The sequence below is a fragment of the Sinocyclocheilus anshuiensis genome, unplaced genomic scaffold (assembly GCF_001515605.1).
Source record: "Sinocyclocheilus anshuiensis isolate Anshui unplaced genomic scaffold, SAMN03320099.WGS_v1.1 scaffold913, whole genome shotgun sequence".
In the NCBI taxonomy this organism is placed as follows: domain Eukaryota; kingdom Metazoa; phylum Chordata; class Actinopteri; order Cypriniformes; family Cyprinidae; genus Sinocyclocheilus; species Sinocyclocheilus anshuiensis.
Genome location: NW_015554131.1, coordinates 593,838 through 620,065, shown reverse-complemented (window position 1 = coordinate 620,065; position 26,228 = coordinate 593,838). Strand labels below are relative to the sequence as shown.

The 26,228-nt window shown below is 38.1% G+C and overlaps 2 protein-coding genes across 3 annotated transcripts; one reads left to right on the top strand and one right to left on the bottom strand.

Moving 5' to 3' along the window:
• Positions 1-1,847: 1,847 nt before the first annotated feature.
• elp2 (elongator acetyltransferase complex subunit 2) lies at positions 1,848-23,537 on the bottom strand. Of its 2 annotated transcripts, XM_016462828.1 has the most exons (22): positions 23,397-23,537; positions 23,047-23,125; positions 22,808-22,878; positions 21,916-22,057; positions 20,070-20,147; positions 19,777-19,841; positions 19,639-19,705; positions 18,760-18,903; positions 18,386-18,469; positions 18,101-18,201; positions 12,508-12,636; positions 12,211-12,360; positions 11,934-12,125; positions 11,391-11,460; positions 11,185-11,283; positions 10,209-10,266; positions 8,080-8,152; positions 7,216-7,405; positions 4,376-4,497; positions 3,868-4,010; positions 3,657-3,770; positions 1,848-2,397 (listed from the first exon to the last, which is right to left on the bottom strand). In XM_016462828.1, exons 1-22 carry the CDS (start codon positions 23,526-23,528, stop codon positions 2,241-2,243), a joined length of 2,460 nt encoding a protein of 819 aa, XP_016318314.1. In that variant the 5' UTR covers positions 23,529-23,537; the 3' UTR covers positions 1,848-2,240. The 2 variants fall into 2 exon arrangements, with proteins under 2 accessions (XP_016318314.1, XP_016318315.1); XM_016462829.1 differs by lacking the exons at positions 22,808-22,878; positions 23,047-23,125; positions 23,397-23,537 and having other exon boundaries at positions 1,854-2,397; positions 19,777-19,864; positions 21,916-22,001.
• A 242-nt stretch (positions 23,538-23,779) lies between these two features.
• Positions 23,780-26,050, top strand: LOC107670282 (protein Simiate-like). Its single transcript, XM_016462832.1, has 6 exons — positions 23,780-23,948; positions 24,092-24,143; positions 24,744-24,873; positions 24,987-25,063; positions 25,151-25,220; positions 25,319-26,050. The coding sequence occupies exons 1-6, from the start codon at positions 23,882-23,884 to the stop codon at positions 25,451-25,453; spliced, it is 531 nt and encodes a 176-aa protein (XP_016318318.1). The 5' UTR covers positions 23,780-23,881; the 3' UTR covers positions 25,454-26,050.
• Positions 26,051-26,228: the final 178 nt, after the last annotated feature.

Below are 26,228 nucleotides of genomic sequence, written 5' to 3'. Positions count from 1 at the left end.
AGACAGCTGGATGCCACGCGATCGACTAATCAGAACCAAGTAATCCACAGCGATCCAGATTTAGAACGACATGAGAGGCGAGTAAATGATCTAAAACTTTCATTTTTGAGTGAGCTTTCTCGTTAATTCGCTGCAATGTGTTGATCTCTCTCGCAAACTTCTACACAACTATAAAACAGAACAGAATGGCAAGGCGGTTGAATCTGTAACGAGCGCTTCTGTACGTTGAGTATAATGAATTATTGAGAGTGCAGGGACTTGATGCCAAACTGGATGCAAGAGGATGAAGCCTTCATGTCACAGTCAGCTTTCCCATTCCATCAAGTGCTCAAATATTTAACATGTCAGTACTAGACAGGACACAGAAGACCTTTTCACAACAGCACAACACAGATGGGGTCAGATGGTGTCCTCAAATAGCACACAATGAACCAGCTTACCTCAACAGAACAGATTAAAGAGATAGTTCACCCAAAAATGAAAATTCTGTCATTAATTACTCATGTTGTTCCAAACTGATAAAACGTTCGTTCATCTTTGGAACACAAATTAAGACATTTTGATTAAATCCAGAGTTTTCTGACCCTGCATATACAGCAAGGGAACTACAACGTTCAAGGCCCAGAAAGGTAGTAAGGACATTGTTGAAATAGTCCGTGTGACATCAGTGGTTCAACCTCAGTTTTATGAAGCTACGAGAATATTTTTTGTGTGCAAAGAAAACAAAAATAATGACTTTATTCAATGATTTCTTCTCTTACTGTACATCATTAAAATAGACCATGTGACATCAGTGGGTCAACCTTAATTTTATGAAGCTACGAGAATATTTTTTGTGTGCAAAGAAAACAAAAATAATGACTTTATTCAATGATTTCTTCTCTTACTGTACATGTCACTGTCCACCGCCATTACAACAGGTCAAGGCACAGAAACATAGTCGTTTCCTTGCTGTCTATGGAGGGTCAGAAAGCTCACAGGGTCAGGAGGGTCAGATTTCATCAAAAAATATCTCAGTTTATGTTCCGAAGATAAACGAAGGTCTTGTAGGTTTGGAACAATGTGAGGGTGAGTAATTAATGAAAGAATGTTCTTTTTTAGGTGAATGCTTTAAGCTTAGAAATGTTCAACTTTACCACACCATAATTTTGACTAGACGTTAAACAAGACTTGACATTGGGAAGTCTGGCCTGGCTTGCAGTCCTTGTTCCAAGGTGTTCATGTCTGATTTTATGAAACTGTTAATGTGTGTAGCTGAAGTAACAAAATCTGTTCATTGGAAATACATGGTGTCCCTTTCTAGAATAAAGAATTATCGGTATCGGCCAAAATGTTCATATCGGTGCATCCCTACTAGAATTCTTATAAATAGGAAATTTACAGGGGTTACCATTATGACAGGTTGTCAATTTGCCTATAATCTAGCAAAAACCAAGTTAGAAAGTGATTGCATTACACCATGTTAACAATGTCTTGCAGCAATACTTTCAAAACAGTGAGTATTTTTATCATTTTAGCAGCGCTGTGGTGTCTTGCCAAGTCTAAATTATTTTCTGTGGTAATCGAAAGCATGTCACAGATGCTGTTGATACAGCTTAAGTTGAATTGGATCCAGAAAACATTCCTTTAATGTCTCACAAGGATGAATGTCATCGGTTTCAATAAAGGAAGCACTCAATAAAAAGGAGCACTTTTCCTAAATGAAACACACTATTTCTCCAGTGAATGATTCATGCCTGGTGTGTCTATGGCCCTCACGGCTCATTGTACATCTTATCCGAATGCTCATCTGTCCTTCAGGCACTGGAAACGAGAGGATGTGAGCTGGATTTTCTATTCTCTTACTGTCACTTACGGCTGTAGGTTATTACAAGAGGATTTGGCGTTCATGGGATGTGGGGTGCTTTAAAACAGCCAATAAAAGAATTATAGTTAGCTTGAGATAAATCACTACTGTGACATTCCATTACTAGAAAAGAGCCATTTATTACAATACAAAGCAATATGTTTTTTTATACATCATAAATAGTATATTAGTTTGTGTTTACAGGTCATAAGTAATAGTGCTGAAATTCAAAGAAGAGAAGCTGATTTAAGGAAATGAGAAAACTGCTCCCAGAATCCCCCATGAAAAACGCCGCACATTTTGCCACACTGGCCAGCTGAAGCCGTCACAGCAGTTCATTTGTACTGAATATCAGATGGACGCACTGCAGATGATCACCAGAGGCGGCATGAAGTCACAGGGCTGATATTTTGATGTTGAAGATTTTGACGACATGGTCGGCACCAGCGCTGGCTAGCTGAACCCAAGCTTGCTCTTCGTTCCCGCCATGGCCTGCCCGACCCGGCCTCGGCCTCCAGCGCAGCCTCTTCACCGTCAGAGTGTGACTCTGACTGTGATGGGTGGTTAAGGAAAGCCACAAGCACAACGTTGATTCAAGGCAACACAAATCTCCCCTCTCACACTGTCTGGATGCCTCTGCCGCCCCGTTTCACTTCAACTCTGCCTGTCCAAATACTTCCAGGGGTGAATATACACTTGCAAATTTCAAAAGTAATACAGGCAGACGAATAAACACATGAATCAATCTTGCTTTTCAGAACTCATTGCAGTACATGGTCAATTTTTACTTCTTGTACTTCTAAGGTGAGTGACTTCTGGGTAAGAGATACGTGTAAGTGCCTACACAGATGGTTTATCAATTACACCTACAGAAGGAGAGAGTTTAGCCAGTCGGGATTCAATCCACTGTGGGGGAGAGAGAGATAGCTAGCGAGAGGGCTCGGTGCAAACAGAATGCACAACACGGCCTGGCCTCTCTCTGACATCTCATTCTCTCTCTTCACGGATCAATGCGAAACCTGCCCACGGGAGTCCCCGTATCAACCTGAATCTTCTCCCGAGCAGCGTGGGCCAGCTCACTGCTAAGAGGAAGGACTGTGAAACGCTGAGATTATTTATAGGGGCTTATAAGGCATTTTAACAGTTCTTAATTATTTTTGACTAAACAGCTTTGAAGAATCTGCTTGCTTCCGTCAAATTTTCTGTGCTGACTTAAAAAAATCTAATTGCGATTGTGATTAAAACGCTTCAAGTGTGCTGTACTTGTTTGTAGCGTTGCACAATTTGGCCATTTTTTTGTGATTGCATATCATTAAAATAAAATTACATATAAAATAAAACATTTAATTACTTTTATTAGATTTATGATTATTATTATCTTTGAATAAAAATATAAAACAAGAAAAAAATACTATTCCAATAATTCAAAAAATTTAAATGACAGTAAAACTACTAATGTTAATGTATTTGGGAGTGAAAAGAGGTTTTGCTTTTGGATTGGTCTTATTTTGAGAAGCAGAGCAAATTATGCTTTAAAAAGAGATTTACGAATAATTTTTTTCTTCAAATATCCACAAACATATTAAAGCAAAACATCAATTTTGATTTCACAAGTTCTTAGTTTTAGTTATGTGGATGTAGATTCTGTGCAGGCCTACCAATCACACTTCTGAGCTAGAGTAGAATGATCAATCATTATCATTCTACCTACCAATCATAATCATCAGCCTACCAATCAATCAGAATCAAACTCACCATTTCAGGATTATTAAAGAGTGGAGAGAAGAATATGAGTGGGGAAAAAGGATACCAAGCATCAGTTTCTCCACATCTGCTCCAGTCTGCTCCAGAAGACAAATCCTCTGGTGGCCTCCATTTATACAACACAATTTTCCCATTCTCTAGACCTACAGCCAGCAAATAACTACACAAATACAAGTATAATTCAATATTTGTCCTAGACACATCACATTAATTCTAATGATGGTGTCACAAGATCACAGGTAACAGAATAACTTTACCTCTGGTCTGAACAGAGATATGGGCAGATAGACACAGCAGTAGCTGAATCTCCGACATCCAGAACAGAGGAGCAGGGGGTCACGCTTTCACCCTCACATTCACCGACACTGACTCCAGAGCCACAGTGACCCCAGATGATTACCTACAAAAACACAAGGTCAGATGTCAAAGCTCAGACCGCAGGAAAGCGTTGGACTTAAAAATGCTGCATGCAGTCCTTTTTCAATCATTAAAAATGTTTTACACGAAGAATTATCAGTATCAGTTGCTCAACAGCAGCGGTCGCATCATGGGGGTAGACGTGTTGAAATCTCATGACCAGCTAAATACTACTTTCTTTATTTTTGCGTTGCCCCAGTTATTGGAATTTTTAGCTTTCTACAATGAGTATCGATAACTGAAAACTTTCACGTGTTGCTGCATTCACACCACTATGTGGCCATCCAAACGACTGTCATGCCAACCAGTCCAACAACATTTGCTAAATGCATGTTAAACTGGACCTACCTTCTTGTCTCGACTTGATGTCACAAAGTACTTGCTGTCAGAGCTCCAGTCACATGACCAAATAATACGTGCGTGAACCGCTGTGTCCTTACTAGTGTTTGCGTAGAGAGAAAAGCTTGACTCTGAGGAAGAAAAAAAATAGTAAAACATAAAAATACAAGACACCATATTCACAACTGTATTTAGCTTAAAGAGATAGTTCACCCGAAAAGGAAATTCTTTCTTTAATTACTCGCCCTCATGTCGTTCCAAACCCATAAGACCTTCGTTCATCTTCAGAACACAAATTAAGATATTTTTAATTAAATCCGAGAGCTTTCTTACCCTGCATAGACAGCAACGGAACTACCACAGAAATCGTTGAAAGACGACGTTATTTTTGTTTTCTTGGCACACAAAAAGTATTCTCGTAAATTCATAACATGGTTGAACCACTGATGTCACATGGACTATTTTAACAATGTCTTCTCTTTACTACCTTTCTGGGCCTTGAATGTGTCAGTTGCATTGCTGTTTATGCAGAGTCAGAAAGCTCTCGGATTTAATTAAAAATATCTTAATTTGTGTTCTGAAGATGAACAAAGGTCTTATGGTTTTGGAACGACATGAGGGCGAGTAATTAATGACAGAATTCTCATTTTTGGGTGAAATATCCCTTTAATTTATTACTAAATTCCATTACTAAATTCCATTTTAGTCCATTGAGATATTCTGCTCAAATAAAAGTGTAATACAGCCAGTCTGTTTTCTTTCACACCGTTGTTTGTGCTACAACTAAATTTGTGAGCAAACAATGCGAGTTGACATTCTCTTAATTTATGCTTATGTGAAAGAGCAGTAATTCTAATGAAATTGACAATAATCCTGATTATTATTCATGATTATATTTTTGTCCAAAATAATAGTGATTAACCGTTTAACCATTATCGTGCAACCCTACCTCAATGTTTTTTGTAATTTCTCTAGACTGAGTTTGTGGTCACCCACAGTCCAGCTATCGAGGTCAACGCACCCTGGTGACGCCACCTTGACCAGTAACCCTCTCCATCCGCATGCCCCAAACAAACCAACACACTCGCCTCTGCTAATTAAAGCTTAAGCAACCACGGCTGGCCAGCCACAGACTGGAGAGTCTTAACTCATTAACCAGAAACACAAAAGAGAGGGAGTCCGACAAATGGAGAGAGGGCGGCAGGGGAGGCAACTTGTCTTTGTGATAGAGATTTCTCCACACATGGCACCGTTCGACCACCATGCTGGGCTGTTCTCTGATCAGCTGTGACACTGACTAACCTCTCCACATCTGCGGCATACAGGCTGTGATTAATACCAGCCTCAACGAGAACGGACTGCAGCGTGCCTCGGCCCTCAGAAGCCGACAATGCCTCGGACACATCAGAAAATAGAGAAAGAAAAACAGACGCTCCTGTGGTTACCTTGTGTCAACAGTGATTTAGCTGTGTATGCTCAGAATACACATTAATACCGCATGGCCATTGGGAGGCGCTAGCTTTCTCTTGCCAAATGCCAGGAGAATCTTACAGTGAACGAACATCAGCAGTCCACAAACTTATATTGTTGACAAAGAGAAATGGAGGAAGGTAAAAGCTGTCTTTGAGTAAAGAGGTCTATAAACCCTGGAGGAAGCGGCTAGCTTTCGCATTCATCTTATAGGATGTTACTTCTCAGGTGGGTTGGTTTACGTAGGGTTGTACAATTAATCAAAATAAAAACAAAACTGCAATATGATTCACAGTTTTCAGTGTCTCGGAGCGGGTCAGCTCGGTTTGCACAAACTCGTGTACGTTATGTGCATACAATGTGCATTTGGGAATGCAATATGCGCCAACCACCTTACCCATCTTTTTTTTTTTATATATATATTTATTTTGGGCATTTTTTTTTACTTTATTAGTATAGGGCAGTGTAGAAGTGACAGGAAGTAAAGTGGGAGACAGAGAGAGGGGGGCAGGATCAGGAAAGGTCCTCAAGCTGGGATTCGAACTCGAGACACCTTAGCGCAACGACGCAAATTTAGTGTTTTTTCAAACAAGCACAGCAAAAGTGGAGCTTTTTAAAATGTTATTATTATTATTATTATATTTTCTTAAATACTAATTTTTACTTTACAGTAAAATGTTACAATAGTTTTATATATATATATATATATATATATATATAATTATGGAGGCCACTGTGCTCTTAGGAACCTTAAGTGCAGCAGAAATTTTTTTGTAACCTTGGCCAGATCTGTGCCTTGCCACAATTCTGTCTCTGAGCTCTTCAGGCAGTTCCTTTGACCTCATGATTCTCATTTGCTCTGACATGCACTGTGAGCTGTAAGGTCTTATATAGACAGGTGTGTGGCTTTCCTAATCAAGTCCAATCAGTATAATCAAACACAGCTGGACTCAAATGAAGGTGTAGAACCATCTCAAGGATGATCAGAAGAAATGGACAGCACCTGAGTTAAATATATGAGTGTCACAGCAAAGGGTCTGAATACTTAGGACCATGTGATATTTCAGTTTTTCTTTTTTAATAAATCTGCAAAAATGTCAACAATTCTGTGTTTTTCTGTCAATATGGGGTGCTGTGTGTACTTTAATGAGGAAAAAAAATTAACTTAAATGATTTTAGCAAATGGCTGCAATATAACAAAGAGTGAAAAATTTAAGGGGGTCTGAATACTTTCCGTACCCACTGTATATATAAATATTCAATAATATAGCAATAATATTTATTTGGTTTTTTTGTCAAAATACACTCCTCAACTTGACTGCTTGTCTATGAGGGAACTAAGATGAGGTATAAAATAAGGTAAGGGGAGGGGTGCTCACCTGTATCTGAGTCAGGGTTCCCTCGTCTCCATAAGGACCAGGTGCGATCTCGAGAAACGGCGAGCAGAAGGCATCCATTCGGAGAGAACGCCATCTGAGTGACGGTCAAGCTGTGGCAGGGCAGTGACTGAAGTTGTTTCCAGGAAGTTGTGCTCCACAGAAGAATGGCAGCATGTTCTGGTTTAGAGGCCTGTGACACAAGAAACATGTAAATCATGTAGATCTTCTTTTACACCAACATCCAAAAGCAAGATGTTTGTCCTCTTTCTCTGAACCTCAACCGCAGAGCCCTCCTCCTACATACAGCGTTTGCAGCTCAGCCAGCAGTGGATAAACCTCACGTCCACAGCAAAGTCATCTGAGCCTGCAGGACCCCAGCAGCAGCCCGCCATCAGCTCCACTGAATAAACCTCACAATGTCCGCTCGAGCGTGAACAATGGCAGGTGACACGCAGAATGTGCTTTCATTCGGAAGGGCTTTGTGCGTGATCAGCGTGGGTTTGGCAGAACCAAGGGGGCCAGACCGGGACACAAACCAATGATCTCCCTTCAACTGTCTCAGAATGTGTGTCATGCCGGCCGGAGCGCACGTAGGGCTGCCTACCAACCCCGGTCATGTGAGTTCAATGTGTTTTTAATACGACAGGCGGCTCATTACATCAAAAAGAAGCAAAATTAACTTACACACGGATGTCAGGGTCTAAATTGCCATGAGCTTGTTAACATGGCAAATTACTAAATATTCATAACCACTTAAGGATCGGTGCAGCTTCACGCATGCATGCTTTTCTGTGTCCTGTTATTACAGTCCACGGCTACATTTGTGTGACACTAATGACCATCTGGTCACCCATGTGATTGTACCTTACACGCCGAGGCCACCACCGTCCTCTCAGAATCCGACGCCAGACAAAACATCTCAAAGCCGTGTCCATACCTGCGGAGAGAGCGACACGGAAAGAGCATATGTTAATGAGGGCTCTGTCAGTACTAGCTCACAAATAAAGCCTGAGCACCGTGACAGGTTCAGAGACAGTCAGGGCGGTGATTCAAACATGACGGATGCTTTGTGTGTCAGGGCTGCCGTGCGTGCTCTCCTGTGCTTATGGGAGTGGAAGAAAGCCGTGCGCTCTGGCAGCCATTAGCAGATCTGCTTAGTAATTTCCAGCGTTGGATGAATAGCTCTGCAAGCCAGGCTGTCAAAGACTTCAGCTGCTTACAGCCGTGTATGTAAATTATTATAGTTTATCCAGTGTCGCCTGTGTATCAAGGAAACTGACTTTGAATTCTTATGAGCAAGTTAAAAAAAATGCAAGTCTGTACATTTCAATTGATTGTAAATGCCTTGGTGGGACATGAATATTTAATCGTGAAAAATACTGTTAATGTGTAATAATTTAGCAAAACTTCTTGTGAATAATATGCTTATTTTCCCACCAACCAGTACAGAATGCCACTAACCAACCAATTCTGTAATATATTGCCTACAGTTTCAGCAAATGTCAGAGTTGTATGTCATTTTAGTGCAACACGGGCATTATTGTGTGCTAACAAAAGCTCGGCAAACTTAGGCCAGAAAATACTGAATGCAAGTAAGCAAACACAGGCACAAATGCTTGGATGATGCAAACACCCCTTTGCATTGCTGTGGCAGTAACAATCCTCAGTATGCAAGGGATCAATAGAGACTTCAAATATCTGAACCATTAATCTGGATGCTATTCAGCTATAAACATTTGAACCGTTTAAGAAAATCTGCTGCAAACTTTTGCAGTGTTGTTGTTAACTAAAACTATTAAAAATGTATATATATATTAATTGAAATAATACAGAATATTTTTTAAAACTTAAGTGGGCGCCAATAGCCTTGTGGGTAGCGTGCCGACATACAGCGGCATTGCGCTATGAGGGTCCTGAGTTCGAATCCCGACTTGAGGAACTTTCCCGCCCCGCCCCCCTCTCTCTCCCACTTCACTTCCTGTCAGCTCTATTCTGTCCTATCAATAATAGAGGCAAAAAAAAAAAAAACTTAATAAAAATGACAAGCACAAAACTTAAACTAAAATGAAATCTGAAAATATAACAAAAAGGTTATCCAAAATATTAATAAATACTATAATAGTATATAAATTATACTAAATTAACTAAATAATAAAATAAACTGTTGCTCCATGACTTTAAAGATTGATCATAGGAAAAATTACTCTCGGTACAATAAATATTTGTCTAAACTTCAAGTGTCTTTTGTTTGTGTAAAAATGTATTATTATTATTATTTTAATTACCATTGTTTAAAATCACATGCATAAAACAATTGGTATATCAGTGCTACATATTGGTTACTAGACAATTGCTTAAATTGCTACTGGTTGTATAAAAAAATATTATTGAGATTAAGATTTATTTTTGGTGTTTTTTGCCTTTATTTTGATAGGACAATTGGTAGACAGGAAGCAAAATGGGAGAGAGAGGGGGGCCGGATTATAACTCAGGACACCCGAAGCGCAACGATACTCTATGTCGGTGAACTGCACGTGAGGCTATCAGCGCCGACTTTTATTATTATTATTATTATTATTATTATCAGTCAGTCTAAAGTTTATTCTAATGCCTACTATAACATCCTTCACAGCAGTGTGTAGAACACTGGTCTGACACATTTCAGAGCGCAATGACACAACATCAAACTTGCATAACCAGAAGCATTAGCATTCACATGCTTGCATACAGTATTTTTGTGTCTTAATTTGGATGCAGAAGTTAAGAAAAGGAATAAAAAAAAGATATTTAATGAACAATTTTAGGCTTTTCTTGTTTAGTGTCAAAGCATACAGGATGAATGGTTCTTGTCGTGAGCTCTAAATACCTATTACACTGCATTATTTATGTCACAGAAGCTGGTTAAGCAATAATGTGGTGTACAGCATTAGTGCCCACTGCAGAACAACCAATGAGTGCAGAAGAACACAAATGAGAATTGATGGGAAACTCACAGCTTCTGTACCTCTGGCCAGAGTGTGTTCTGCAAGAGGTCGTCCTCTGTCGGAGGCTCTGGCAATACACACACAGTCACAATATATAAACATAGTTATTATGAGAAATGAGCAGACGCCTATAGCCTGTATTTTTCAATAGGCTCATTTTTTAATTTAGCAACAGATACACAGCTGAGCAATTTACTCAAAGCTGTTTGGAACAACGGCGGCTTTATCTACAATTTTCAATGGCCGTTAGCTTTACGACATGCTGTAAATCAAATTTAGCTCTCTTTGTGCAAGCCTGAAATAATATTGTCTCATTTAGATACACAGACACTTATGCAACTCATGCCCCAATTGAAATGGAATGGAGACCAGGCATTTTTTTAATTCATCCCTGGTTTGCGGTTTTATTTTAATTATTTCCCTCTTTGCCCCTCCAGAGTGGTATTATTCCATTAACAACTGTGTCCGCCTCATTGCACTCCCCATCGCCCAGAGTCATCAATATTTTAACTTTGCAATTATATAAGCCTTCTTTCCAATTATGATTCCAGATTAAGGAGCTTTTTCAATCACACTGACAACATTTGCCACTGTTTGCCTGGAGCAAGAGAGGCATAAACCCCCCTGCTTCAACACTCACCCTCCACCCATCCCCCCCTTATGCTGTAATAACATTTGTCTCCAGTATCTGATTCATGCCCCAGATACATTAATATACCAGAGAAAACAGTCTTTAATAACTGCTTGTCACAAATGAAGGATATCAATGTGTTTTCTAGGAATAACTGAGGAACTTGCAGTGTCTACCTGTTGATGGTGAGGTTTTTGACTATTGCCATAAAGTCTGGTGCAAATTATATTTTGTTTCAGCTAAGAACTGTCTACTTGGAGAGAAAGAGCCCATTTGACTGAAATGTAAAAATGACCAACCACACTCGAGAAAAAAAGCAGGAAAAAAATAAAATAAAACTGTATACATAAATACCCGTGAGTTTGAGAAGTTGAAAGTAGGACTCTTTATATTGGTCGGACAGGCTATTGAAATCTTCACTGTCCTGTTGAGAGATCTGAGATGTGAGGTCACCTGTAAACACATCAGATGCCACAGTAAAGGTTAGCAACTGCCTCACTGCTCTCAGGATCAGCACAATGCAAATTCTCCTGTGGCCAACGAATTCAAAGGGTTCATACCTTGAAACACGGCCTTGTTGGACAGGCCAAGGGCAGGAGTGCTGGCTCCCTCTGGGAGATCTGCTATATCCTGAACACACAGGAGACAGACACACACTGTAAAACCTCTCTATAGAAACCCTTTTATTATATTATTAACTTGTCAAATTTTGTCTGAAATGCAAAATACTTTATAACAACTTTTTATTGAACTGTTGTATAAAAACAAAAATGCTGGTCTAAATATAAGCACGGCTGTGTTTGGCTCCACAAGAGCCAAAGCGTTTAAGTGACATTCGCTTAATTACACGAGATCAACCTGAATTGAGAATGCCATTTATGTCGTCTCATTTACCATTACCCTCAAGTTACAGAAAATGAAACTCATTTAGCTATATATCTGAGAGCATGTGCATAAACATTAGGATTAAGATAATGGAAAAATGTGAGACTCATCTTGAAATCTCTCGCTGATCCAAGACAGTGCAAAGAGTAATTAAAACCCAGGTTTTTATTTGATGTAACTAACTAAAGTTTAAAGATGAGATGATTCTAAGTACTTACATTACAGCCCAGTAGTTTCTCCAGAGAGGTGCATGATATGTTAGCAAAGTTCGCCACAAAATTCCTTGGAGCCTTGAACACCCGCAGGACCTTCTCATCAGCACCGGACACGAACTGAAAACGCCCAACCATAGTCAGACACTGCATGTCATAGCCGTGTATCTGTGGCCTTGAGATCTCGTGCCAGGTAATCTGCAAACACAGTAAGCGTTGATCAACTATAAAAGCCTACAGTGTATGATAATTCAAAAATCAAATAGATTATATTTGTTTAAACCTCTGAGCATCCGTTTCTGGTCCAGGGTGTAAAGAGTCTAGTGGTTTGGTCTGATCCGACAGTGATGATAAACTCTCCCTCAGGGTCCCAGCTCAAGTCCTGCACTGCATTAAAGTGACCCGAAATGACCACACTAGGCCTCCATACTCCCTGTTTAAAACATAAATCTCCATATTCATTTACTCCATTTGGTGTAAATCATAACATACTTGAATTTTGACCATTTTTATTAGGTAAAAAGGAATGTTTGCATAAAAAGCTTTGCATTACTGGTGGATGTTGTCAGTTACATCTGACCTGGTTGCTGTCACAGTGCCAGAGGTGCAGCGCTCCGTGAAAGGCATGAGTCAGAATCATAAAGCCGTCGGGACTCATCTGGCATCCATAGAAACCCAGGGTATTTCCTCCAACTTCCCCAACACGAACCTTAATGAAGAGTCAACAAGAAATAACAGAGAAACAATAAATATTCAAACTATCCATATTATAGTGTACAGCACCACACATCAAGCCTGAAACATTTTTGTAGGACTACCTAGAAGGACACAATGGTGGATTAGTAACCCATTGAGGGACTCAAACCTCCAATTTTTGGTTACCCACCCTGTGGTGCGTTTCTCATACAACAATGTAATTAGCTGCATAACTACCATAGTATGATATTATATGTTATTGGAGAAATTTACTAGCTATTTACAACTATATCTCGCTTGTTAACGCAAATATCTAATCAGCCAATCGCATGACAGCAACTCAATGCATGTAGGCAAGTTCAAACCGAGCATCAGAATGGGGAGGAAAGGTGATTTAATTTACTTTGAATGTGGCATGTTTGTTGGTTCCAGACGGGTTGGTCTGAGTATTTCAGAAACGGCTGATCTACTGAAATTTTCATGCACATCCACCTGTAGTATTTACAGATAATGGTCAGAAAAAGACAAGATATCCAGTGAGCAGTAGTTCTGTGGGCAAAAATGCCTTGTTGATGCCAGAGGTCAGACTGGTTCAAGATGATAGAAAGGCAACAGTAACTCTAATAACCACCTGTCACAACCGAGGTTTGCAGACGAGCATCTCTGAACACACAACACGTCAAACCTTGAAGCAGATGGGCTACAGCAGCAGAAGACCACACTGGGTGTTGCTCCTAACAGGAAACTGAGGCTAAGATTGAAAAAAGGTTGCCTGGCCTGATATATATTGCTTATTTTGTTTAAGAGCTTGATATATTTAGGTCCACCTGTCATACTAAGAAGCAGCTATGTTTCTAACCACAGCGTGAGAGCTGCAGTTCCAACCTCACAACTTCATGAAACGGTTCACAAATGCTCATTAAAACTATGGTTTTGAGAATCACTGAATTGTTGGTGACAAACTTTCTTTTTACCTAACAATACTTTTGGGAAACGCACTCCAGATCTTTAAAATCCAGTCCACCACAGTCCCTAAGTATGGTGATATTGTAGACTGTCATCCACTCTGAAATCCTGTCTGAAGTGCTTATAAACTCGTTTTAGGGTTATTTGTTCATTTGATTATACAGAGAGAATGACATTATGTTATGGCTGTTATGAGTTAATTGCCTGGGGTGGCTAAAATCCAATCCCAAATAGGACATTTACATGAAAACAAAAACGTAGGGAACACTCTGCGCTCTCCATCATGTTCTTGATGGTGAGCATTTGATAAGCGAGGCCTTCGCTGGTGTCACTGCCCCTGATAAACCGGCTGGACAAACAGGCCGCTAATTAGTAGTCATGAATCCTGAGCAATCCGAGTTGAGAGTCTACAGCTGTGCTCCATCTCCGTTAAGTAACAGTCTGAGGACACCAATTAATCAGGCCGACAAGCGAAAAGCACGATGTATGCAAAGAGGACACTATTAAATGAGAAATAAATTGTGTTTGCTTCCTTTGAATGCATTAATGTGATGTTGAATGTAATCACACACACATTAAATCAAATATGAGCCTCGGAAAGCTGGGAGACAAAATGGTCACATGAAGAATGAATCAGTGTAAACTCCCCTGACTGGGCTGGGCTATGAATACCAAAGCAATACAACTGTTTTTCAGCAAACTGTAGCACGGCTTGCCCTCCGTCAGGCCCGTGTCTAACATGCTTAATGCTGCTCGAGTGTCTCACGGTAATGGGGGAAGTGAGTCGTGCTGCGGAGCAAGCGGTAACATTGTATAAAACAAGATAATTAGTCATGATTATGCCATCAGCGATAACCTGCCTCTACTTTTATTTACGGTTGTGTGCAAGCAAAGACTGATGCTCCAGCCTCAACATCTGCATTGCCCATACACTCTCAGAGGGTGAAGAAATATTTTTGTAATTTAATCGAATCACACTTTCAGCTGTGAAAAGGATGTATGAAAATTTCAGTTGACAGCCATCGTGGTGTTTCCTGTTGACCTTGAGCAAGACAAGACATTTCCAGGCAGCCGTGTTAAAAGCAGCAGTGATTCCTCACGTTCAGGAGTGTCAGCGCTCAATGATTCAGTCTCTTGTCATGCCCAGTAGAGCATGTCTCAAATATATTGCCAGATCAGGTGGCTAGCTTAAGCTCTTCATCAAAACAACAATACTACACGGACAAATCAGCCATCTAACGCTGATATTTTAACGCCGCCACTAGACATGCAGGACAGTTCGTACAGAGCCACATTGGCTGGATTCAAAACTAAATCCACAAACCATCAAACGGTAAGGGCTATCGACATTTTCACGCTCCTGTGTATGCCAATAGAGAGACATTTGAGATGCCCTTCACAGGCGTATCCTACGGAGTGAATATGGCAGAACTAATGACTGCGATAAAGAGAGCCCTTCACTTTGAATGGCACGGATCTCTGCGAGCCATTCTGGAAAGAGTGATGCAACATTAACCAGATTGATTTTGAATTCTGTCCACATGGCTACTCGTATATCACGACCAAATCTCATGGGTGAAATGTGCAATCACTCTTGTTTAGGGAAGGAACGCCAATATGGATTTGTGGCACAATGTGTGTTGTAACACAAACCACAGTGTTTTGGATGGGATTGGTACGAAAGGAAACAATGCAGGGGAGGCACAAAACTCTTTGAGGATCCTGGAAATCAAACAGTGCCTCAGTACTACAATCTAGAAAATCTAGGCCGGTAGGTTTCTACTAGGTTCTTGTAGCTCAACTGGTAGCCATAACCCCACACTTAAAAAATTAAAGCACTTTAGACTAAACCAATGAGAAGTGGGAACACATAGGTTTGAAGCCCAGTAGAAGCAATCCATGAACTATCAGCCTTATGCCCTTGAAAGGTACTTAGTGCCAGTTGCTCCAAAGTGATTCAATAAGTATACTGCAAGTCACTGTGGATAAAAGTGTTTGCTAAATGACTACTTGTCTTGGATTATCTTGCACTTTATCTTACAAGATAAAGGTTATCGCTACCGGACAAACTAATGCTTTACTCATGGTTCCATTCCTGTGGAGATGAGAGAATTATGAGGCTAAATATTGAGCAATCCAACAATGATGAGCAGCTCAATATTACGCCAATTCTAGGTGATGTGGGTGTGGGTCATGAGGTCTGGAGGTTAAAGATTTTTCATGGTAACTCGTGCGTTCTCTCTTCTGGTCAATCAAGGAAAATAAACCATTAGCACAACACTAATGGCTCACAGAGTCTCAAAATGGTCCCTGCAGTCCCCCCACACTGCTCACAGGCAACATGGCTTATTAGTAGGGTGTACTTTACTCAGCGGTTTGCCTGGCCACTCTACTGCAAACCAGATCTCCACTAAATCTGACCAATTAGGCTAATCATTATGGAGGAGACTCTTCTTTGTGGATGTGTTAATTAGCCAAAGTGATGCTGGTCATTTTCTGCTTAGTAGGGCACTTGCAGTCAGCCCATAACTGTGCCATGAAGGCAAGTTTTAGATAATATAAACTGCCATATTTATGAACAAGTAATTATTGCAGGTTCAATGGTTAAGAACTTTTCACACCAAATGCAAGATAAAAAAACTAAATCTTAAAAACTGATATAAATAGTGGAATTTAATCAGCAGCAAAAACTGGTGTGAAATGCACCACAGGAATCCATTGTGTCTGTTCAAAATCTAGTTTATGACAAATATTTATGTTTATTGCGAAAGGGCCTTCATGCTACAACCTTTTCAGTTTTGTTCTACATAATGTAGTAATAGCCAAGTATGCATTATATCTGTTGCTTATCTCTTAACCTGAGCTAACGCCGAAGTGAAAGTAGGGGATCAGAAGGTAGAAATCAGAAAGGATGTATAATAACCCACATTTATTTCCTTTGTATCCATGAATCTGTCAGTTCAAAGGCGCTCAACCACATCTGATAAACCAGTTCACACCTACCTCATATCGTATGCCCTTTACTACTCTATACAGAAGACACATGCAGTGCAGAAGATAATGGATATATAACAACCCCATTGCATTCAGGTACAACACAAGACCTGAAATCAACCTCTTTCTTCTTACAACTACAGTCTTTCATTTTTAATTGGACAAGCCTTAGTACGACAAAGCACTACTCATCGTACTACGACATGCCAAGTGTCAGAATCAGGAGCCATTGATCTGAGCCCAGAGACCTGTCTGTATGCCAAGATCAAAGTGAGTACCTCTTATTAATCAACCATAAAGTCAAGCCTGTTATCTGCTGCTGCAACGCCAATCAAAATGTCCTTTTATGACTGAAGTAAAAAAAAAAAAACATCGTTTTTATCGCCATCCCATTTCTGAGAGGAACTCACCAATCATTCACAGTCCCTCACACAGTTGGAAGAGAACAAGCGTATCTGTGCAATTCTCAGGGTTAAATTCAACGCAGTTAGCAGAGAATGGGCAGATGTTCCCTGCAAGACCCAGAGAGCGTAACAGAGGAGCTTGTGCAGCACTTCCTGCCCCTGCTGCGGATTCTAGAAGTCCATGACTGGCAACCAGAGAGTATATGAAAGGCAGGAAGGAAATGACCTCAGGATGGGGTTATTTCTTTCCAGGAGCCTGATCTGTACGCTCAGATTTAAAAAACAGAGGAGATTGAAGCCATTGACGTAGGGTCTGCAATGAGAGACGTCTTGTGTCTAGAACTAGATCTTGTGCCTATTTTAAAGTCTTTATGCTAGTTTTCAATTTCTTTATTAGTTTATAAGGCACTACATGGTCTTGCACCAGAGTACCTTTTAAAAAAGCTTTCTGCAAGGCCCCACAGATCATCCGGTTCCTCTCTTATTTGGTGATGCTGCATTCAGCCATTATGCTCTATGCCAATAGAGGAAATGAGAAGTGCAGAAAATACTGATATTTTTAAACATAAAAATTTAAAACCTAGTTATTTTTTTTCTATTATTTATGTTTATTTTATTTATTAAAATCATTAAAATTTATGTTCTACATTTTGTTGATTTTTATTTTATTGTATTCTATTATTTTACACTTTTATTATAAACTACTTTAGCATTATTTTCATTGCTTGTATTTTGTGTCAGTTACTTGTTTATGTTTGTAAAGCACTTTGAAGTGCATTTGACTGGATTTGAAAGGTGCTTTATGAATGAAATTTTGATCAATTATTTATTTATTTATTTTTTATTAAAAAAAATGTGAAATCCAAGTCATAGCACAGTGGTAGCACAATGTGTTTGACACATCAGAGTTCAACTCTGGAGTTGTCCAAATCTCATTTCTTCTCTCTCCATCCCATAATTTCCCACCCTTTCTTTAAAAACTCTGAAAGACTAGAACTGAAGCTAGATTTCTCAAGTGTTCTGGAAATTTGCATGCATTTTACTGTATTCTAATCCACCTTTTAAATTTTTCCAATATCAGTATTTATTAAGTAGTAAACAAGGTGACTTTACCAGCTCAACCCACATGCCTGAATCCTCCTCTGGCCCCCATAAGATCATGGTCTTGTCCATTGAGGCAGAGAGCAGCTTCAGGGGCTGTTCCACTGAGTCACCTGCAGGGGGAGACATCAAGTTACAAAACAGCGGGAGACTGGATAAATACAAATAAAATAATAAAAACAATATAAATTATACAGTACATCAAAATGAAAATAATTTCACAGCACATTGCAATGATATAAAGAAACTAAATCAGCTCATGCTCACTAATCACTAAATGAAAGCATGCAGGAATACCTTTGACACATGGAGGCTGCCAGTGAATTCCATAAACCCAGTTTTCATGGCCAGCCAACACTGTTTCAAGAGTCACAGCAAACTCTAGAGCAGAAATAAATAAGCAATGAGGAGTATATCATTATCCTCACACATTTTTCATTACTTTAGGTCTTTACTAGACAAAGTCCATTTTACTTGCATTTGGATGCTGGCAAGTTCATTTTTGGACTCTGATTATAAAACACTATATATGTAATCCTTTATTTTGTGTTTCTATAGGCCAAGACATGGTTTCTAAACAGATAATCAAGAAGCTAATCAACTCAACAATAACCAATTTATACAAGCCATCACACAACTTAATTCCAACCACGCAAAACCTCCAGCCTCACCATCTCCAGACACTTGAAAAACATTCTCCTTCATCTTGATAACAGCGTCAGTCTGTTGGTCTGGTTCAGTGGCAGTCTTGGCAAACAGTCTCCACACTCTGATCAGACAGTCTTGAGAACAGCTGGCTAGCCAGAGCTCTCCATCTACACATCCAACAAGCAGTCAAAAAAAAGTAGTATGCAAGGCTTTCCCGCTTGTATATTTCAGTTACAGTGCCTTTAGTTGGCAGCAAGTGCCTGTTTCATGCATTATAAAAGAATGTGAGAGTGAAAACAACAATACTGGCTCTTTAAGATGGTGCATTTTATATCCCTGGACTATTTCACTGCCAGTACTGTATCTTATGTATTAAATGGGTCTTTGACTTCAACTCTTATGCCAAAATTCATGAAAACATATATATATATATACAGTATATGTGTGTGTGTTTATCTCCCAATTTATTAAAAAGTCTCTTACGTTTACCAAGGCTGAATTTATTTAAATACAAATACAGTAAAAACAGTAATATTGCTAATTATTACAATTTATTTATTCCTGTGGTAACAAAGCTGAATTTTCAAATTTCAAAAGTTGTGCTGCTTAATATTTTTGTGGAAACCATATTTTATTTTTTCAGGATTCTTCAATTAATAAATTCAAAATAACAGAATTGATTTCAAATAGAAATTTGTGTAACATTATAAATTTTGCTACTGATATTTTCAATCAATTAAATGCATTTAAAATATTAATTTCTTAAAAAAAAAAACTTTGACACCAAAATTACAATAAGGACTAAAGGCTACAAAGGTCAAATTTAGTTTTCATGGTGTCCTAAAACACGCTTCATTTGACTTCCTCTAAATATAATGCTTCTTAAGCACATTTATTCCTACCTTTAGTGGCCCACTCCACACATCGGACCCAATCCTCATGTCCTGTCAGAGTCAGAAGCCTCTGAAACTAAACACACCCACATGATACACAAAATATGAAGAGCATTAATATAAAGCAAAGTCACCTGACAGTCTTACCTGGCCACTGAGCTGCACATACAGGTGAACTCTGCTGTCATCTCCCCCACAGGCAAGTACTGGAACTGCAAGAGATGTAATTATCCTCCTCATTCACACCAACACACCAGGCAGACAAGTCACTAAGTCTATTCACGGCATCTAGAAGCAAAATACAGCTGCAGTCCAGACGTGAATAATGTAAGAGGCAGACTAACGTCACCCCAGGACATATTTAAAGCACAGAATGAGATTTTAACATGATAGGGCGGGACAATACAGCAAATCAACATGGAGCAGCGGGCGCAGCTTACCTCTGCTGCCTGGCAACAGCGCCAAGGAGACATCCATCATGAACCCGCTCCCAAAAGATACGGTCTGGAGGCATTCAACTAATGAAGAGAACAGAAACACCTCACATGAAAATGAACCTGTCCAACTCATGATGAATTCTTATTAAAAAAATAACAACTTATTCTTTTAAATTAGACTATTATTAATCTAAAATATATATCGATATTAGAACAATTACCCTGAAAACCAGAAATCATCTCCTGTGCTAATTTAAAAAATAAATGCACTCAAAAGAAGCTGGTTTCTGCGTGCTGGCAGACAGCTCATTAGATTACTGTCACTTTAATGTTAGAAGAATGATGCAACTCAACATTGTGTGACTCAAGAGTTTGTCAAAACAATACAGAAATATTGCATTTACCATACTGTATATTGCTTTCACACACCACTTTTTAATGAAATATTACTCTCTTTCTGAGCAGTAAGTATGGACATCAGAAAGAAAGCAGTAGGAACAATCAAATGATGTCTGTGCTTTTACTTACAGTATAGTTTCTAATTGGTCTTTAGGGAGATACATGGAATTAGAGTTTAACAACAAATTTTGACCATGATGAGCCTCTTCTTAGTACAAGTGAAGGTGACTTGTATAAAAAAAAGCCAATAAACGCATGGCAAGTAAACAGTACATATATAAGATATAGGGGTCAAAGACGACAAAGATTTTTCAAGCATCAAAACAAAGTTTAATTCCACTTTAGATTTTGTCCTGTTTAATTTGACTTTTTCTGAGTAAAAAATTACAAAACTATCATATACAGAAAAAAGTCATTTAGTGTAACAAATTCATATACCAAAAAAATCTTGTCAGGTGTATTTAGAACAAGAATCATTAGATGACATTAAAAAACACTGATTATGGATCAGTGCAGCCCTCAAAAGCTAATTAATTATCATTTCAAATCATTGCCATAATCCTTCAAACAATTAGGTTTTACTCATCTGTCAGCAAGATTTTAATCATTTAAATAATAAAATTTAGTATGATGAAGTATTCTTTAATACATTTTATTACATAAAGGTCAGAATATGTCGTTTTATTTTTAGAAAAATATATGTTACACTGAATGACGATGGAACATTATTTCACCCCTATTTTGATATTTTATTTTTTACAAAAGTTATTTAAATAATTTCAGACACTTTACTTTCATTTAATATGCTTTTGATATATATAAAATCACTTTTGTAAATTGAATTTGATGCGGACACCAAAATGGGACATCTTGTCTTTAAATATATACAAATATATCCGGTCTTCAGCGTCTCATGATCCTTCAGAAATCATTCTGGTGCTTAAGAAACATTTCTTATTATTGAATACAGCTATGCAGCTAAATATTTTTGTGGAAACTGTGATACATTTTTTCAGGATTCTTTAATGAATAAAAAGTTAAAAGAACAGAACTTTAGTAACATTATAAAATGTCTTTACTGTGAATTTAATGTATCCTTGCTGAATTAAAAAAAAACTTACTTCCAAACATTTGAGTACAGTAGTGCATATAATATACACATATTTAGAATATTTCTATTTGTTGTACTATTTACATTCTGTTGTTCTTGGTTGCTTACATCCAAGGCAAATTCTACTGTATCTCTGTGATGACAAATAAACTGATTTTGAACTACTGTATATGCACTGAACTCCAATTTTAAGCACTACTATTCATTTACAAGAACCAACCAGCAGATGTCAGGCTTGTAGAACTTGAAAAGTCCTTATTTAAACAAAAATCTTTAAAAACTTGCATGACTGAGTATTTTAAATCTGCACTTTTATTATGAACACACTCCCTATCTTACCTGTATCAGAGCTGCACGTCCAGAGTTTAACAGTGGAGTCAGAAGATGCTGAGGCCACCAGTAATTGAGAGGAGGACAGAGACATGGCATCCACTGCACACACGGGCCCTGAGTGTCCCGAACACACTGCACATGCTGTGAACTGCAGCAGAAGATGGACAAACACAACTCATTATTAACTTTTGTGATTATCCATTTACAGACAATTATAACAGAAGATCACAAATTTGAACTCCATAACCGACAAAGCTGGGTCATTCCTGTTCTGCAGTTCCTTTTGGGCTTTTATCATGCTGATTTCTATAATTTTAGTAAACAGGATGGTTTAGAGTGTGACAAAAAAATCTGATGATTTTTCAAATCCAGTCCTAAAACTGTTTGTGCTGTTGTTTTCCCACCAGAAATAATGACATTTCCTGGAGGATTATGCAATTGAGGATCTGGGCAAATTGCAACAAGACTATTAAGTTAAGAAAACAATTAGTTGCATTTTGTTATAACTGTAAGAGTGTTATCACTAAAGGTTTTCTTAACATAAGGCATTTGTCGCAACTGGCTGTTATTCAAAAGATATTCCAAAAGATGGGAAGGTACAGGTGCATCTCAATAAATTAGAATGTCGTTCACAATTTGAGTTGAATTACTGAAATAAATGAACTTTTCCATGACATTCTAATTTATTGAGATGCACCTGTATATTGAAACTCGGGTGGAAAGTGATATAAAGTCCTGACTAAAAAAAAAAAATCACCTTGATATTTATGATAAAAACAAATCCATCTTTAATAGCTGTTGATTTATTTAATATTTTATCCAATGTATTGCATAACAGAAAGACCCAATTATGTTGTCAGCATAAGTGTCCATATTTATTGTTATTGTACACACATACCTTCCCATCCTGCTTCTCCCAGACAACAACATTATTATCCGATCCACCAGATACCAGCTGGGTTTCCGGACCTGCACAAACAGACAGCTTACGTTTCTACAAGTTCCTTTGTTTTTATTGTGTCTGACAGTGACAGACAACTGAATAATGTCTATGCATGAAGTAAAAGATTTCACACTTTTTCTGAAATATCTGTCAACAGCCTATTTGACATTTATTAATGACGGTAAAAGGCTTACTGCAGTCTTGTTTATGAACCCACTGGACAGCATTCACTCTTCCAGTATGTTTATTCAGCACCTCAACAATCCTTATTTCCTGATAACAATTAATAAACAAAATTTAGATCAGACAAACCTGTCACAATTTCACAAGTCATCTTATTTGACCGTTTATCAAACACTAAAGACATTTACTATGAAATTACTTCATCAGAATGCATACTCTAAACATAGGTTTGAGTTTACAGTTTGCACATCACTGCATTAAAGAATCGGAACATATGTAACTGTATAATGTACGTGTAATTAAGCAACAGAGCATCAGCATCACCTCAACTAAATCAAGCGAACAATCATACAATCAGTACCTGTGGGTTATAAAGGGCAACTGAATTACATGTCCCAAAGGCAATGAGACCCCCTCTGCCCCATGACACAACATTAGGAGTGCGATTAGCACAACAAGAGACATGACATGTGTCCATTACAGGCGCTGCCATCTTCTTCACCGCTGCTGTGTGTTACAATTAAAACGAACCGGCAGAATATGCCATTATAGTAGTTCCTGACAGAGTTATTTAAAATACGTTTCTCTAAAAATATAGCTGAATTGGATTGCATAACAATTCGTTTGCATTTATTATCAGGTAAAGAAATTTTGCAAGACATAGTTATGCAAAACACCAGCAGATACCACAAATTAGTATAACCGGATGTAAATTCAGAGCGGACATTTTTTGTGTGACTTGATTTGTCTTCCGGCTTCAAACATCACTGTTTAGATATGATCAGACTGTATCATCCTCTGTAATATTTTTTCTTTTTTAATTGGATTGCTGTGGTGGATGCTGACATGGAAGATAGTGAAAAGAAAGCCCCATCAGTAATCGATCGTTATTTCACCCGCTGGTATAAAACTGGTAATATGTTTTGATTTCTGTTGTGTCTGCACTTGTCAGTTGTTTTTACTGTAGCTCAATGTATGTTAAAATGAGCGTTTTTTTATATATACTTTTTAAAGATGTGATGATTAATTGCTGTGTTGGTGTAAATGCTTATGTAGATCTGAAAGGAAAAGCATGCGAGGATCACTGCATTCTACAGCACTCCAACAGGTAAATGTATTATATTCTCTTCACTGTGCAATTTTCTTACTGTTTCTTCAGGTACGTACTGTACACTTTTACAAAGTTTATTTTTATTTAAACTAGCGGATAGCAACGTTTGTTTCTTTTTCTTTTTGTTGATGAATATGATAACTCTCTTGAACACTTTTAATATTGTATACACCTCAGATTCAGATGTTTTTTTATGCATAGAATTTAATCTGTACATAAATCTCAGATCCAAACTTTAATACTATAAATATATTATTACATATTTTAAACCACGATGATCTGAACCAACTGTTTATATTTATTGTATGACATTGTTTATAAACATTCTTTGCTGCTACACAATCAACTGAATACATATACAATTTGAGTTGAATTACTGAAATAAATTAACTTTTCCACGACATTCTAATTTATTGAGATGCACCTGTAGATTGAAATCACAACATGTTGGAAAGGTTCATCATGCAGGGAATGTCCATATGTCCACTCTTCTTTATTTTCTGAAAGTCCACAGGGTCATAAGTGTTCATAGTTGGAGAAACACCCCTCTAAACGTTCCTTTGCTGTGAAAACCTAACTCTGTTTTCTTCTCATCAGGATATGCGTCATCACACTTGCAGAGTCTCATCCTATCCTTCAGAATGGACGAAAAATCAAAAACATAAACTATCAGATCAGCGATGGATGCAGCCGTCTGAAGAACAAGGTGTCTGGAAAGTCAAAGCGAGTGAGTACCTTTGTCCTTAATGAGTTTAATACTGTAATGATTGTGATAATTACTTTTATATCTTAATTTACACTTTCTCTGAACATTATCAGTAAATATAATTTATTCTGCAGGGTGGTCAGTTCCTGACAGAGTTTGCACCACTGTGTAGAATAACGTGTACAGATGAACAGGAATACACCATATTCAGGTCAGTTAGACAGATTGTCACTTGATAAACTTCACATTGAATTTCTATCATCTTAAAATGATGTCAGTTCAACTCATATTTTCCCAGCTGTATCAGAGGACGTCTCCTAGAAGTGAATGAAGCCATTTTGAACAAGCCAGATCTGTTATTGGAAAAGGTTACCACCAATATTGCTTTAAAAAAATAAAATGGAAAATCTTTAACCTTTTACAAATTTAAGACCACATGTGTGAATTGTGTTCTTTTTTGGCACAGCCTTCCACCGAGGGATACATTGCAGTTATATTACCTAAATTTGAAGAGAGTAAGAGTGTCACTGAAGGCCTTCTGACCAGAGAACGATATGAGGAGGTTCTGACAAAAAGAAACCAACAAGAAGAGCCTTGCTGAGATCAACTTGCACTTTGAAACTGCTTTGAAGAATAATTACTTCAAGCAGGTGGAAACGTCAATGGCATCATGAATGTGTGCCACTTACATTTCAAAAAACACCTTGAGAAAATCTGAAGGAATGAAGACTTGTCTGCTGGATCCAGAGCAGTCTTGGATTTCACTGGAGTGCATTTTGTTGGACCACTATTCATGAGATACATAACAATGCCAGTGTCATGGGTATTGTTTAGTGTTTAGTTTATTGTTTCATTAAGAACTGGTTTAATTTGAGAAGTAACAGGTCTGTGTCCTCACAGACACATTATTTCCCTTCTGGTTACTATAAAACTGCTTATGGCCCTAACTTTTTGGAGATCATTATTGTTTAAGTTAATGCTAAATAAAGGAACTGCTCCCTTCTGAGTGTATTCAACTGGCTCTTATATGTTTGTTTTTATTCAGCCAATTTCTTTTACACAAACTAAGGTCAGTGCTCTCAAAACAATTAACAGCAATCTCAACACTTTGTCATTTTCCCAGACAGATTGTTCAGATAAAAATGTACATACATTTACAAAACATTACATAACAAAAAACCTCATGGACCTGAAACTTACATGCACAGTGGTGTATGTAAACTTGTATTTTCAATATAGTTGAACATATAACCAACAGAGAATTTCAGTAGTTTTGATGTTAGTACGTGCTTTTAATAAATGTATTGATTGAAGATAATATGTATTTCATCATGAGTATGTTTCAATAGTCTGCTTGGATGGCCTTAGTTTGGAGG

Bases quoted from the DNA above. Each gene is read 5' to 3' on its own strand.
- elp2 (XM_016462828.1), bottom strand. From the start codon at position 23,528: ATGGCAGCGCCTGTAATGGACACATGTCATGTCTCTTGTTGTGCTAAT. The intron at 11,461-11,933 runs GTAAGTACTTAG...CTGTGTGTTCAG, and splicing joins AGAAACTACTGGGCTGTAAT to GATATAGCAGATCTCCCAGA. The intron at 7,406-8,079 runs GTACAATCACAT...CTTGTGTCACAG, and splicing joins TGGTGGCCTCGGCGTGTAAG to GCCTCTAAACCAGAACATGC.
- LOC107670282 (XM_016462832.1), top strand. From the start codon at position 23,882: ATGGAAGATAGTGAAAAGAAAGCCCCATCAGTAATCGATCGTTATTTC. The intron at 24,874-24,986 runs GTGAGTACCTTT...TTTATTCTGCAG, and splicing joins TGTCTGGAAAGTCAAAGCGA to GGTGGTCAGTTCCTGACAGA. The intron at 25,064-25,150 runs GTCAGTTAGACA...ATATTTTCCCAG, and splicing joins CAGGAATACACCATATTCAG to CTGTATCAGAGGACGTCTCC.